Source organism: Channa argus, chromosome 4 (assembly GCF_033026475.1).
Source record: "Channa argus isolate prfri chromosome 4, Channa argus male v1.0, whole genome shotgun sequence".
NCBI classification, from domain to species: domain Eukaryota; kingdom Metazoa; phylum Chordata; class Actinopteri; order Anabantiformes; family Channidae; genus Channa; species Channa argus.
Genome location: NC_090200.1, coordinates 13,957,877 through 13,973,685, shown reverse-complemented (window position 1 = coordinate 13,973,685; position 15,809 = coordinate 13,957,877). Strand labels below are relative to the sequence as shown.

Genomic DNA, 15,809 nt, shown 5'->3' with positions numbered 1-15,809 from the left:
AAACTAAGAGCATCTGGTTTACAATAACGAGACAAGGAAATGCAATAAAACTTGATGTGAAAATCAAGTCTTGTGTTAATTTTACTTGTAGAAGTTTCACCTTTTACAGATTAAATCTTGTTGACTGAGGAACTGATATAGCTGTGCTTCAACTGTCAGCCCTCATCATTTTATGAAGCTTAAATTAACTGTATGAACAACCTCTGCCCCCGAGCCAAAAAAAGACAAACATTCACCCAAAAAAAAAAAAAAAAGTTCTACTGTATTTTGTCAGAATCATTTGGCCCAATACACGGTTTAAAACAAAATTTCACTGGGACCAGTTTAAAAGCTCCTTTTACATTACCTTAAAATGTTGCACCATTACAGACAAAACAATTTGAGAATGATTATTTCACATTGGTTCTGGTTAGAAAAATTCTATAAAACTTTCTATAGTCCTAATAAGCACCTGTCAGTCAATAAATGCTATGCATTCTAGGACCTAAAATCTCCTCGAGCAAGTGTAAAACAGAACTATGAGGTTTGCAAGAGGCTCAATATAAAATCTGACTTAAACAGAAACGTTCAACTGTTACAATGACACAGTGCGTTGACATAATAAATCCCATGAATTTAGGCTACACATTGGACCAACTGAGGTTTTCCAAAGCTAAAGTTTTACTTCATTACTTTAAACAATCACCTTTGGAATCTATTACATGTGGTGAAGTCTGCCTCAACTGAGGAATATAACAAAAGGAAAATAATGCAAAAAGACAAAACAAAAATATACTAAATAATCAAGCAGCAAATTATACATGATGCTATCATGCAGATGATAAAAACAAAATAGTTGCACATTACATGTGAAAATTAACAATTATAATCAAGCATTGTGGAAATGTGATTGAGGTGAAGCCAAATGGATTTTGGAGCTAGTCTGAGGCAGTGAGTTCTGACAGAATCATTGTGCAACAGTTTGTATAGCTTGGCTAGCTTCCTCTGTTGTGGCCCTGTCTGAGGTATCCCCATCTGTTGCAGCCTCCACTAAAGCTGCGTCAGCTTCATCCAGTGCAGTCGTGTTGCCCAAAATTTCCAGGGTGGCATTATCTGGAGCTTTTTCATCCAAGGTGACCATGTCTGAAGCGGCTGCTTCTATGAAAACACTATCTGTATCAATCTTGTCCTGACCAGCTGCTTCTGATGAAGCACTGTCTATGCTTGCCGTATTTACAGCCGGTCTGTTTGCGGATGTGCTATTTGTGGCAGTTTTGTCTGAGGCAACCTGGCCAGTCCTTTCCACATAGAAAAGGATGTAGGCCTTGGCCTTCTTCACTGTGTCCTCATTGGTCAGAGTCACCGTGCTGTCATTGAAGTGGTACCAGCAGCCCTCATGGCTGCCATATGCTGTATAATGGCCTGATCCGACCCTGTGAAGACAGACACATGACGTTATGCTGTCTGCCTTCTTACAAGTCTTAATTTACTGCCCCTGAAGTAAAAAGGGACGGCAACAACAGCAAACAGCAGCAATGCAACATCGCCACTTAGAGGCCAAAGTTAAAACAGCAGAATGTTAATGGTTTCTCTCAGCATATCTAAACACATTTTCAAGGACACTCAGCTTAATACCTTTCAACATTTAGAGTCTAGATTAATTTTTAAACTGCAGCTGTCCACAAAGCTTTCAACTGATTGCATTTGAATTGTTTTTAGAGTGAGTGGGTGACAGATAATGTATAGATTTATGGCTGAGTGTTCATTAAGGAAGAAATAGCATATGTGCAGTGGTTAGTTTTGCTACCATGGTGACCATGGTCACCTATCGCCCAGAAACAAATCTGATAAAGATGCTTCTTTATGTTAAAACCAATGAAAAACTAAAACTGAAACCCAGAAGCATTGTGTCACAGTATTGACTTGTCTCTTTTTGTTCTTTTAAGCTATTTAAGCTTTTAAGGATACATTTTAGGAAAGGACTTTTCACAATCAGAACAACAAAAATATTGTCCTACCATCCTCCATTATAACACAGAAATAAATGAAACAGTCAAACGTTAAAGGTGCTAAACATCGACTCACCCAGATCCATGATGTACTACTACAGCAACAAGATCATACAGGCAACTCCCTGGTATTTTGTTCTCTGGCTGCAACCATAAAAGAGCAAGATGAGAATTTCCAAAAGCACATTACCACTAACAAATACAAATTCAAGGAAGGCACATTACAGTTTTCCCTTTGTACCCTTTGTCAAGGCTGTCAGACAAAACAACTGGTGTACATGAGCACACTCTGGAGTTACTAGGTATTGTTTTGAAATGACTTACCAAGTTCAGATACTGAATAATCCCAAAATATCAAATTTCATGAATTTACAAATGCAATAAACTTTACATACAACTGTACTGATTTTTTTGGACACTGAATAGATGCTCCGTGACCTGGAATGAAACATTTGAGTTTCATCAAAAACACACACACCAACCCATTACTGTGAATAATTCATTTAAATTTTTTTTCTTTGGTGATCTCTAAATATAAAACCCATTAATTTGTACACAATGTAAATTGCCTTTATTTTTTTCTCTGGTCATGCACAGGGGCCTGTAGTAATTTCTGGGCAAGAAAGACTAGTAAGACTTTTCAGAAAGACCATTTCAGCAGAGGTGGCTTACATGTATTTATAACAACATATTTATTTGTATGCTGTGTTATGGTAACAGTCAGTGTTTTTGAATCCCTCTAAACTGCAGCTAATTAGAACAGAGTTGTGACAAGAAAAAATACAGATGGCTTGACCCATTTTGCATCTTACCATAGGAATAGTGAGGTGTTTGATCTAAGACTGTTTGCTTTGTTCAAAAGAAAGAAAAAACAGAAGAGCATACCTGCATATTTAACACCAGAATATATTCCTTGCTTGGGATTTGTCTGTTATAAAACCACATTGTGACATTCTATAGTAAACATCTTTCTTGTATTGATCTCACCTCAAGTAAGAAGCCCCTCACATCCAGACCTTTCAGAGGAAATTCCACATAAGTATCCACCTTGTTTCTCAAAAAGGCTGTCCAGTGGAACCTTTTCAGGTGCAGGCACAAAACCTACAATTGAGAATAAAACCTCTAATTATACCAAAACACTGTTTTACCTGTAGTTTACTTTGTCAGGTAAAAAACAGTAACATCAGTTAATCGTGATAAAATAGCATCTGTCCTTTACCTTGGGCAGCTTCTGAATCCAAAACTTCTTTGTGGATTTCTGTCGCTTCTTACACTTATGGCAATAATACAGCTCTGTTTCATCAAGTTCTTCCAGGTCAGTAAAGCTATGCAAGCAGTCTAGAACAATAAACAACAACAATTAAACTTAATTCCTGCAAAAAAAGTCACAAATCATTAACTGTGGGAAACGTACCACGTAAGGTGCATGTTGGGCCTGGCTCCTGGTCTTTACTTCTCTTTTGTCTGAACTGGCTAGGAATGTCCAAAGACAGATCTGAGAGAAAAAAGAAAACATTAAACTAAATAAATTATTTGATGGTAGCTCATCCATCTTTGATTCAATTCCCATATTATACATTTATAATGTTGACAAGGTATCTAAAAATTCGTTTTATTACAGTAAACCCGTTATACAATACTAGAAACCCATAGTTATAATGCGCTAACATCATTTCGTTCACTTCCTAATATAGGATGTGACATTGCTAGATCAAAAAATGACTGAAAAGGAGAAAACAATTGAGGTTTTCTGCATGCAGATATTCACTGACAAATGTTGCCAATTGCTTACCAAGAAATGGATCAAACTTCCGAGATTCTGTCCCACATATCAGGCAGTTGACTTCATTCTGAAGAATACCACCAAAAATGGATGTGACAACACTGGAAGTCCCATTTCTACAAATAATCAAAAGGCAAGCATAAAGCAGTTTTACTAATTGCAGGATTTAATCATAACATCTACATAGTACATTGTTAAATAAGACTACTTTCAATAAAAAATAAAAGAAAACACACACACACACACACACACACAAAACGGGAAACATTAAAACAAAGCATACCACAATGCCACAGTAGACTATTGGAACAAAAGGAAAGCACTTTTATGACTCATTATTGAAAGCTAATAGCATAATTATGTACGTCAATGCTAAATGTGTCTGCTTTGCCAATATAATCTGGATATCACTGAAAAAACTTGGGCCAAAGAAAAAAATTAAGATTCAATGTAATTGAAATGTAATGCTTAGAGGAACATACATGCAGCATTTGCCCTCAGAGGGGGTGAGTCTGACCCCATCCTGAGAGGAGACTGGGAGAGATGCCCCATTGCGACTGTGCTGGAGCTCCCTGTGCAGGTGGTCCAGCAAGTAACGCATAAACTCATGGGCGTCCTGCTGTTGATAACCCCTGCAAACACAAACATGACTTGAAATGACATTATAGAAATAAGCTTAAACTGATTGTTAGAACCGATTGTTCTGATGCATATTGTTTCTCTCACAATTTTTATGATCACAATTAATACAATTAGGAACGTAAACATTATTCTTCTTTGGATCTATGTGATTGTACAAAACCTTTGGACTCTCGTCCAAAATTATCATACCTGAAACTTGGCATGATTTTCCATATTGCATAAAATAAGGAGTCAGGACTGAAGGCGGTCTGGTTTCCTTGCCACAAGGAACAAAGAGTTTTTCTGAACTCCTCAACCAAAGACCTGTTTGACATTAAACAACCCTGTTACCATGCTATATGACCTAGCACAATAAATATATAAAACCCATCTGATTCCTGTCACAAGCACACATACAAATCTTGTGTCAAACAGTGTTAGAATATACAGTACTTTTAATTTGTCTTGTCACTCATTGTTATATTTAATATTTACACTTGCAGCAGACTTAGGATAACCGTGGCTGAGCTTCATAATTACCATTATTACTCACAATTAAAAATTATGTATTTACTGAAAGTAATTTTAGCTCATTTCAGCTCATTTCCCACAAAGCCCAAAATTCTCCTTCCTCCAGAAGAGGACCTTACACACTGTTGTCCCCTTGGCTGCGGGTGTGGTACATCCTTCTTCCTGCCGTCTTACCACTGCGTAGAGCCACTGCAGGCAGCTCCTTGAAGTAACAGCTAAACTGCTCGATGTTGCTGGCAATTAAACACACATTTAGGGAGATGTTTGACACCTGAGATCTTCACAAAAACACAACTGTTAATTGTTAGCTACACACACTTGCCTTAATTCTTGTAAATGACAATAAAGATGTTTTTACATTTTCATTGCAGACAAATCAAATCAATGTTATTTTACTGTTTAATGTTATTGTAGACTGTAATTCAAACTATGTCTGTTTATTAGATTTGAGAAGTTTTTCAACTTTCCAATTCTGATTTTATTGGTTATGCTGTTACAGTTGGAGATGAGATTTGAAAATTTGAACACTGCTCAATAAATTTAAGGAAATACTATATTACTCGTGGCCTCCTTTTATTAATTTGGACAGTCAAGTGCACATTAACAGATCACACAACACCTCACAGTTTGTATTTGACATTTGGGCTGTCAAACTGTTTAGATGTCTGCATAGATTTTAACACTTTCAATAAAAATGTTAAGTTGCAGCCTATCTAAACATTTAGGATGCATATTTATATAGTCGGGGACACTTTGACACTTTCATTTTATTCACTTTAAGGGCTCAAGGTTTAATACCAAAATGGAACAAAGACAACATCAGCATGTATTCACTGACAATAAATATCATTACAAAGCACAAGTCAGGTTTCAGCAAATTGATATTAACACAATGTTTAGATAAACGGAAATTATTTTCTCCCTGTAAAGTAGATAATATTTTTAAAATCTGCTATTATTGGCAAATGGTTGGCAATAATAATGTACTTATGTATGTAATGTAGACAAAGTTAATGCATATACTAGTGTAATCCTTTAGGAAACAGGCAAGAGTCTGGCCTTTCACTGTATCTTGTTCCTAGGCAGCCTGTGTAATCCCAGTCACTGTGTCCCACACTGTATTATTAAAGGATGACTGGTTGTGGGGCCCTGGGTCTATAGGGGCAGAGTTACTGAACCAGTTGCAAACAGTTTGCCACCGACATACCTTATTCTCAGTGCTGAGCTTACCTAAGGGACTGCAAAATGGCGTTCATGAAGCATGTGTTGCCCAAGTTTCTCAGGCCTGTGGCACCTAAAGCTGCCCCATCCTGACAGAGATAAGTGACACAGTTCATATATCACATTTATTTTGATATATTAATTCAACTTATGTGTAAAGACAGACAATGCTTTTGCCTTTTCTTAAAAAGATAACAAATGTTATATTTTCAGACACTTACATTTTCTTTTACCAATTTGCTGTCTGGAGCTGTGCTCTCTTGAAGTTTTCTTTTCCTCTGTCTGTCACCCATCATTGCTGAGCTGGAAAATTAAGAGATATTAAGATTAACTGATCTATAACCACTAGGAATGCTCTGTTTTATTTATTGATATTACATAGTTTGACAGGTATAATGATGATAGTGCAAAAAGAATAAGGAGGTACTTACTTTTCTAGACTTTGAAGTTGTTCCCTCACCCTCTGAACCTGCCCATGTTTGGTGTCATTGACAACAAAGTCATCACATCTGTAACTATAAAGTTTAGATTAGTCAATAAAGATATTTATCAGATATATTAAGACATACAAAATACTGTAGAAGAAACACACTAACAAATTTAATCACAAATGAGTTTTTTTTTTTTTTTTTTGTCCTTTCAGCTTATCCCGTGAGTTCAGGGTCGCCACAGCGGATCATTGTCCGCATGTTGACTTGGCACAGTTTGTACGCCGGATGCCCTTCCTGACGCAACCCTCCCCAATTTCTACCAGACTTGGACCGGCACTGCACAGCTGGGGATGGGCTGTTATATAAAATTACCAACATGATTGGAGTAAAGATGTTGCACATCTGTCCTTCAGACCAAATAGAGTGGTTCTCAACTACTAGTCCATAACATCTGTTGTTTGACAGAACTGAGCATGTCTGACTTAAAGAAAATGTTAGGGGTTTAGTGTCTTGCCCAGAGACACTTCGACATATAACCGGGACCTTGGATCGAACCACTGACCCTGTGGTCGGTGGAAGACTGCCTGTACCAACTGAGCTATAGCCACTTTATTCATTAATGAGTATTGCTCATTATTTTCTAAATCAAATCATTAGGATTATTTGATAGATGTAGCCAGAAGAACCACAAAGTAACTGATAAAGCTTCAATGAATAAAGACTGTTTGTATGTACAGTATAAAAATAATGGGTTGGCATTACCACAGCATGGCAGTCCTGTGAATAAAGTCTGTTACGATTGTATAAATGCAGGGCCCAAAAGTGAGTCGCAGATTGCAGGCACAGACAGGTTGGCTATTGAGGACACTTACCAAAACACGCTGTAGTTGCTGCAGTCCATGCAGACAGAATGATGGGATTTTTCCCTCTCTTGTTTCTCACTCTTCTTTTGGCTTATGCCGAGGACTTGGCTCTCTTCAAAGTGTTTCTTTGCATGTCCATTGACATATCTAAATGAAAATATTGTATTTTATAAAACACAACAACTGAAAACTAATATATATATATATATATATATATATATATATATATAAATAAAACTAGCAACATGATTGGATTATTGGAGTAAAGATGTTGCACATCTGTCCTTCAGACCAAATACAGTACTTCTCAACTACTAGTCCATAACATCTGTTGTTTGACAGAACTGAGCATGTTTGACTTAGAGAAAATTCTTTCACATTTGTTGATAATCCAAAAAAGATAACACCACTTTGACACTGACGCCTTGTACAAACAAGTGCAATTATGGAAATATTATTCACCTGATCCAGCAAATGGGACCAGGAAGACCATCCCTTACACAGTCAAAACTATGGGAGTATATTTCAGTCAAATGCTAAACATGTAATTTGTAAACCCTTGGTTTTGAGAGTCATTCCTTTTGTGACTATAAAACTTCAATGTATGTAGTGCAGCCCTAACGTGGTTGAATTATTGACCTATGGGTCCCGGTGTCAAAATGGCAAACAAAACCAAAATAATTTGGAAACAACAGTGTGTTAAGATATAATTGACTGTGTGTACTACTCTGAGTATAGATTCTATTGTCAAGTTACCTTCCGCAGTGGACCATCAAACAGTTAAGGCAAATCCAGGGGCTTTTGTTAGACCTGCAAACTGGAGACAAAAACAGTTGACGTTAGGCTTGAAGCTCAGTTTATTGAGGAATTTTAAAAAACATATATTTATCATGTTATTATATTATGATATAGATAATATCATGAGCAACTGAGATATATTAAAACTGTGCCCTTGTGCCCTTTTGTGAAACTTTTGCCCTTGTGCTTGCTGTTGTTTTAACTTCTATCCATCAAGCTGACACAAAAACTGGTATTCTCAGTAGTCTGACGAGAGGCTGGATTACACAGACAGCTGTAACATTTTGCATGAATGGCAACGGTTGTAACGTAAAATGAAAGTGCACTTGTCCTACCGTTGCAACACCAGGAGGACGGTGTGCCGTTGGGGAACCTGGAAGAATCGATAGCGCAGCTCAGAGTTGAGTTCAGATGAGGGCACTCCATCAGTTTACAATAGTGGACAAGTGATAGCAGCAACGCCAGCGGTACCAGAAGCAACCTAAGCTAACAATAGTTAGCCAATTAATGTAAACTAGCTAGCTATTCTTAGCCAACCAACTACTTCTGCTCACGAACGCACGTTTTCCTGTCTTAGCTTATGCTAACTCTTAAGGTAGCTACTAGCTAGTTAATTTTCCTGCATCATTTCTGCGTAATGATTACAATACTTTACAGAAATAAAATGCAGTGCTGCTTTCACTCTGACATACTGTAAGATGACAACTGTAACATTATCTCTGGTGTGTACGGTACTAGATAACTGCTGGCGTTTGTCACAAACAAATGGAAATAACTTAAGGAAGTGACGTTGTGTCTGCCGGTCCCGGCTCGCCCGTTTGCCAACTTCTAACCAAAGATGAGAAAAGTAAGAGAGATATATGAGACTACTTCCTTCTTCGTTTATATACGCCCCGTGTCACTCAAACATACTTTATGTGACTCATCTTCATATCTACAGTATCTTTAAGCAATTTTATATTGAACCTAAACTGTACGCGCTGATATTTAAACACTGAGGGAGACTTATCTCGTTTGGAAGACGCTCGATGCCACGCATGCGTAGTTCTGTATGTTCTTTGAGGTTTGTTGAAGGTTGGCGGAGCAGCTTTAAATGTGCATTACCGCCCGCTTCTGGCTCGGAGTGTGGAAAAGACGATTGGCAGGACAACATTTATTTTCGATATTTAATTAGGTGGCTATTAACTTGTCAAAATGCTTACCCAAGAGTATTCGGAATTATACTTTGCTTTTATTAAAACAGACCAGAGTTTCTCTCTTTCCTCAATGAATGTATACCCCAATCATGTCTTTAACATACACTTGTTTATTACACCGCTTGTAAAACCCTGTTAAATTTTTGCCTGTGTATATAGCACTATTTAACAACAAAGTCATATCAATGCACGTTAAGCAATTTCCCCTCGGCGATTAATTAAGTATCTCTGATTCTGACATAATAAAGTCATGACTATGCAGATTATTAAAGAAAACCTAAACAATCCCCTTTTAAAAAAGCCCCAAGTGCAAGTGGGGAGGAAAAGCTCAATTTAATGGAAGGAACCAGGCTCAACGCTTGGCAGCCATTTGCCTTGAAGGGCTGCTGAGTAGCTGAATGAAAGAGGAGATCATTACCAGGACGATGTAGCTTGACTTTTAAAACAAAGCCTGGAGCACCGACAAAAAATGTAACTAACACGAATAAATAAGGCAAATTTTCTAGCGGACTTTTGAAATTCAGTTAGTCTGTTGTTTATCAGTTGTGTGTGTCTCTCCTTTTTTTCTACCCCTTCCCCTGCGCTGTCACTGCCGCGACACACACACACACGCACGCACACACACGAAATGTCATAAAGCAGAATTTTCACTAAACCTTTAAAATGTGAGCGCCAGGCTTTCAAAATAAGTCCGAGGTGGAGAGAAATCAGGTTATTCTTCTGCTGCATGTATACAGGGGTTTCCAGTAACCAGGTTACTGTGTTGGCCCTAAGATAGACTGGTGACCTAACCACATGGACATTTTTCAATATACACATTTTAAGATAAATGTGAGAAAATATGAATAGTTCATAGAAAATTTGTGGAATCAGCTAATATTTATAATTAACCTAAAGTAAATATCTAAGTTTTATATTTTTAAGCTGATTAAACTAAACATTTCAATTTTTTATTGTTAGAACTTAGAAACAAGAGTTGTTCTGAAGTTTTTAACTTAAAATGATAAGTTGAAATGATGCATTTCTGAGAGCTTGGTCACCTTACTAAATTCATTGACTGTTGATTAAAAAAACAAAACTAGCATCTTGGTAGAGTTCCCAGCATGCATTATTTTAAAATCAAACCTTTTCAAATACTGTTCTTTTTTTGTAGAACATTTCATGGTGGAAAGGTGCAATGTCTTTTATATATGTTTAATTCTCACACACACATACACACAAAAATGTGGTGAACAATAGCAAAGGTTGGTGCTGAATTCAGTCCCTAACCCAGCACAATTTGAATTTATCAATCACTAAGAGAGGCTTAGTGTGATGGTTTTGTAAGGACTCTATTACAATGTCTTTCTATAGGAGCAGCTGTCAGGTGCAGAAATATGGTTCTGTCTCTCAGTATTAAGATTTAACTCTTCAGATTGAGTGAGACAAATTATTTTCAGCCACTATTAACATATTTAAATCAAAACAATCATACAAACAAAACGGAGGTTTACACAAGAGACCACTGAAATCAACCTAAAAAAGTTTAAACAACTAACTGACATGTTAAATAAACTAAAAATCTAAATCAACCAAACTAAGACAACAAGCATTTTAACTTAGATAACATTTAACTGTTAGAAGACCACACTTTTGGACCTGTCAACTTGTGTTTTATGTTGAAGAAAAGGTGATATTTATAGTTTTCTATTGAGACTTTAATTTTGAGATCTTGAACCATAGATTCACAAATACTGAGCATTCCATTATCCTAGATCTAAAACTCCTTGTTTTGTCCAGCCAACGGCACAAAACCATCATACATTTAGTTAGGAATAAGAAAAGCATAAAACCCTAGCAACAAAAAAATAAAACATAAGGATAATTTTGTAGTTAAATGAATAATTAATCATTTATCAACATGGTTGTCAATTATTGTTGCCTTTTATTTGATTCAACAATTATTTTTTTATTTTTAGTCACTAATCACATCCAATTATTATGACTTCATAAAAGCACATGATAAACCTCAGATAAAAGAAACATCCCTTAGCACATGTATAAGAGAATAAACAAAATACAACATTGAAACAATTTTTAATTGCTATTACATGTCAAAAAAAGCTGAACTTAAATGTTCACTTTGTTAGTTAAATACCAAGACTGGCAGAGTCATAACAAACCCAAACTTGTAAATGCTCTACATGTTGGTATCAAGAGGATATGACCATCTATGCCATTTCAATCCCTTCCTCCTGAAGAGGTGACTTAGACTCGGGGTCTTTACTCTTTTCTGGTGCCTTCTTCTTGGTGCTCTTCTTCCTTTACATGTACAATAAATAGGAGAGTAGTCATTGACTTAAAGTAATGGCATATAGCTTTTTAGCTGTAGTTTGTCATCGTTCTTTAGATAAACCTGTAGCAAAAATGTTCTTACCTTGATTGAAGGGTCAAGACAATCACTGTTATGAGGAAAGTGACAATGATGACAGCAAGCAAAACTCCACAGATGATTGCTGTTTAAAAAAAAAAAGGAGTCACAAAACACACACAAACACCCACTTTTTTCAGATGGTTGCAATCACTTAGAACCTGATGTATGGTAATATGTGTATAAAAGTGTTTGGACATAAGCGAATGAATCAAAAGTAGGGCATCATGATGCTTATTATGACTTAGCTTATTAATTGTGCTTGAGACTTCATGGTTTTTATAAAAAACTAGTAATAGTACTACTAATACTAGTACTGTTAATAATAAACTACTTACCAATAGGAGTGTCTGTTTCCTCTTCCTCTGAGGTAAAATCATCATCTTAAAATCAAAACAAATAAAATATTTAAAAGGATACACATTTTTAGGTTTATTCATTGCACACTTAAATGTTGTAAAAGATGCAGTAAAGTATTAAAGTATTATTAAAGTATTATATAACTATTAGTTACTCTGTACAGAGGAGAGAGATATGTACTCACTGTGGATGCCTGCACAGGTGCTGTTGCAGTTGGAAATGTCTGAAAACCTGTTTCCATTTCCATGACATCCAGAATAATGGAATGTTTTGCATTTGTGTTGAACAGCATCATAGTAATAACTCAAAATCTGAGCACTGCAATCACCTACTGCCTTTGGTAATATGCAGAATTTGGATGCTGCGAAGAGAAAAACATCCTTATTATCTTTATCATCATCATCAGAAGTGGTCTTAGCAGGGAAACAAGAGTTTATTATTAATTTAAATAGTGATTTTAGACTATAAAAATAATAAATCAGTACTAGAAAATGTCTTAAAATAAGTCTGAACTGAGAGAGAGAGGGAGTCACAGAATCAGACTTTATCCAGATCTGTTAATTCATATACAGTAATGCTGTTTCACCACTTGCTGGCGTGCTGCTATTACGCAATGCAGACACATCTTTTCTACATCCTCTGAAGAAAAAAGTAATTAGATTTGAATAAATTATGAAAAAGTAAAACTCAACAATGTTTGGATCTAATAAATTGACACAAAATAGCACTGGTACTGGTGAGATGTCAGTTTTGTGGTATCGATAACATAAGCAGATGACTCAGGTGGGTCTCTCTCTATGATCAAGGAGGCTTGATGATGATGCAACGTTTCCTTTTATTGTCCTAGGGCCATAAAACTCTACCTCATGTTCCAAAGTCCTCATAAAACAGACAGAAAGACAAACCCTTTAGCCTGGGTTTATCTATGTTTGGCTGTTGTTTTCAAGTTACATTAGACATATTGGATATAAAAAAACTGAGGGATAGTGGTTAAACATCATGAACACTTCACAAAATAATCTTACCTTCCATAGGGTAGATTTTGTTGGCATTGGAAGAACAGTTTCTTATGCAGTCAATTTCACTTTTAAAACGGTTGGCATTTCCCCCTTGGCCTTTGAATATGAAAGGACTGCACTGATCGTGGTTGGCATCATAGTACACAAAAAAATTGAAGCTTGAGCCTATGCCTTGGTCTTCGGGCAGCTGACAAAATTCTGTTAGATGTTAAAAATAAGTAAAATGAACATCAAATGATCAAGTTCAAGCCATTAATGTTGTGTATTGTGTTTAGAAGTACTGTTGCATAATAATTAACAAGCACCAGCTATGTAACTAATATTTAACTTATACTGATACCCACTCCTGTTTATGACACCAATAAAGTATGTCATTTAAAGTACATTTTCACTGCTCCCACCTTTCATAGATTTCACAAAAGGAAAGTAGATTCAAATCCAAAATACACTTGATTTTGAAGGGAAACTAAATACAGTAGCAAACTAGTAAACAGGCTATCCCTTCATGGATATTTATGGGCCTGCCCTGAAATGTTCACAAATGAAGTTGCAAGTACATGTAGTTTCAGCTCATCATGCTCAACACAATCAGGCTCAGACAGAAATGAGCTCAGTCTTAAAATGTTTGGAATTATAGAGGAAGGAATTCAGCTGTCAGCTTAGCACAATCGTTAGCAGCATGTAAATAACATTTCCTAGTAGAGGAAATGGTCAGTAAATACCATTTGTTCCTTTTTTTGTAGTCACACGTAAAGACAGTTATTGTTGGCTTCACTTGCGAGTTACGACATGAACATGAAGTCAGTTAGAAAGGTAAATTGCTATTATATCCTTCTGAGAAATGCAGTCTAGACTTGTACTGTATAATAAACCAAAAAAAGTGGTTCATTATACAGTTCAAATGACAATTATGTCTTTGAAAAAAACACCATGTACAAAAACTGTAAGGAAAGGGTTAGTTAAGTAATTAATTACTGTAATTGTAATTAAAGTAAAACTTTATGTTATCACATATTTATTAGGATAGTTTATACACTTGCTCCAGGCTTCTACTTTTACCTGACAAAGCACAACTGAACAATCTTTTTAGATTTAGATTTACACTTTCTTTAGAGACAATTCAGTGAAAAGGAGAGGTCACTATCCAATAACTGGTGGTGTATTTCAGAGAAAAGGTGGAGGTCTCTTAAGTTCAGACACCCTTGTTTTCATACTCTATATGACAACTTAAACACTGACATGTCTATTCTGAAACTCTCAGGAGAGTGAAGGGCAGTTACAAAAGAACTGGCCACACAGTCACCAGAGATGCCACAAGGGCAAAGATCGTGATAGAGGGAACCATAATCCCTGAAGACCATGACACACCCAAGGCCTGCTCTTTGCTACTGGAGCTGATACACAAATTTGATCTAAGCTGCCCAAAAGAAACTACACAAAAACAGTATTCTGGAACTATACAATCTGCAAGCCAGCCCAAAATTAATATCTCTGAAAAACAAACTGCTTTCCTAACAACAACGTGAAGAATGGTGTCCTCAAATTCTACACTTTGCTAGTAGTTTGTTTGGTACACCGAGCTAAAAGCTAATCTATTTCAACTTGACAGGCCTAAATAAATTCTTCTGTTATTAGGGTTACAATGTTCACAACTTTTTATACATTTTTATAAAAGGTGTTATTTCAACTTTATGGGTTTTGCTGTATTGTGTTGTTCAAATTGTAAATTTTGGGGGGGTTTGAAAAAACGTTAGACGGACATTAATATAGTGTAATACAATACTAGAATAAACACAAAGTTCAAACTACACCTATAAATTCCTCTTTTGTAAGATCTGCACCATTTTCAAATTAATAAAGCTGCAGTAAGTGATTTTTCAAAATTGTGTTTTTTCAGAAATTTGCTAAAAAAATTGGGGGGTTGGCCTTTAAGTTAATGTGAGGAATTTTAATTATTTCTCTTTAATTTGTAAATTTTGGATTATTCTTTTAATTTTATAATGTTGACTACTTAAACTTCGTGGCATATAGTGCCTAAACACAAGAGACTGTGGCAGAACAGGGAGAGTGAGGCCTGGGTGGAGAAGGGCGAACTAAATTTAAGCGTCATTCTAAAGCTAGTTTAAGTTACCGTACATATTGTAGCTTTAAGCTTTTAGAGGTTATTGTAAATAATCTTACTTGTGCGGACCTAATTAGAATATTCCAACCATAACATATACAGGATTTACTCAATAATGCCATTGTTAAATGTGCCTAAACAGGTATGCAAACCATTTACAGTACATCCACCATGTTCTTCACAGAGCATTGTAAGCCCGAGGTCTATTTGTCTGACCTGTTCTGAAAGGACACGGAGGGTCTACAAACATATCTTTAGCTCCTGTTTTATATGAACTATCATTTAAAAATAAATATTTTGATTTACCTGGAATGTTCGAATGGCTGATGTGGAATGCAGCAGAAGCAATTCCCCAAAACAGCAGGAGCTTCATCTTGCTGCGTCTCTTTCTGCTGTCTTTCCTGGAGAGAATTAGTCGGAGAATGAGGGTTGTAAACTACAGTGGGAGTGGGCTGTTGTTGCTGAC

At 36.2% G+C, this 15,809-nt stretch overlaps 2 protein-coding genes across 2 annotated transcripts; both read right to left on the bottom strand.

Moving 5' to 3' along the window:
* Positions 1-40: 40 nt before the first annotated feature.
* usp3 (ubiquitin specific peptidase 3) lies at positions 41-9,298 on the bottom strand. Its single transcript, XM_067501884.1, has 15 exons — positions 8,572-9,298; positions 8,195-8,255; positions 7,448-7,585; positions 6,576-6,659; positions 6,366-6,447; positions 6,154-6,233; positions 5,043-5,156; positions 4,603-4,716; positions 4,254-4,403; positions 3,781-3,887; positions 3,403-3,483; positions 3,208-3,326; positions 2,976-3,089; positions 2,065-2,132; positions 41-1,412 (listed from the first exon to the last, which is right to left on the bottom strand). Exons 1-15 carry the CDS (start codon positions 8,660-8,662, stop codon positions 947-949), a joined length of 1,869 nt encoding a protein of 622 aa, XP_067357985.1. The 5' UTR covers positions 8,663-9,298; the 3' UTR covers positions 41-946.
* A 1,309-nt stretch (positions 9,299-10,607) lies between these two features.
* Positions 10,608-15,809, bottom strand: si:dkeyp-73b11.8 (BPTI/Kunitz domain-containing protein). The gene is made up of 6 exons (XM_067502759.1): positions 15,650-15,809; positions 13,228-13,419; positions 12,387-12,563; positions 12,181-12,225; positions 11,849-11,927; positions 10,608-11,733 (listed from the first exon to the last, which is right to left on the bottom strand). Exons 1-6 carry the CDS (start codon positions 15,714-15,716, stop codon positions 11,643-11,645), a joined length of 651 nt encoding a protein of 216 aa, XP_067358860.1. The 5' UTR covers positions 15,717-15,809; the 3' UTR covers positions 10,608-11,642.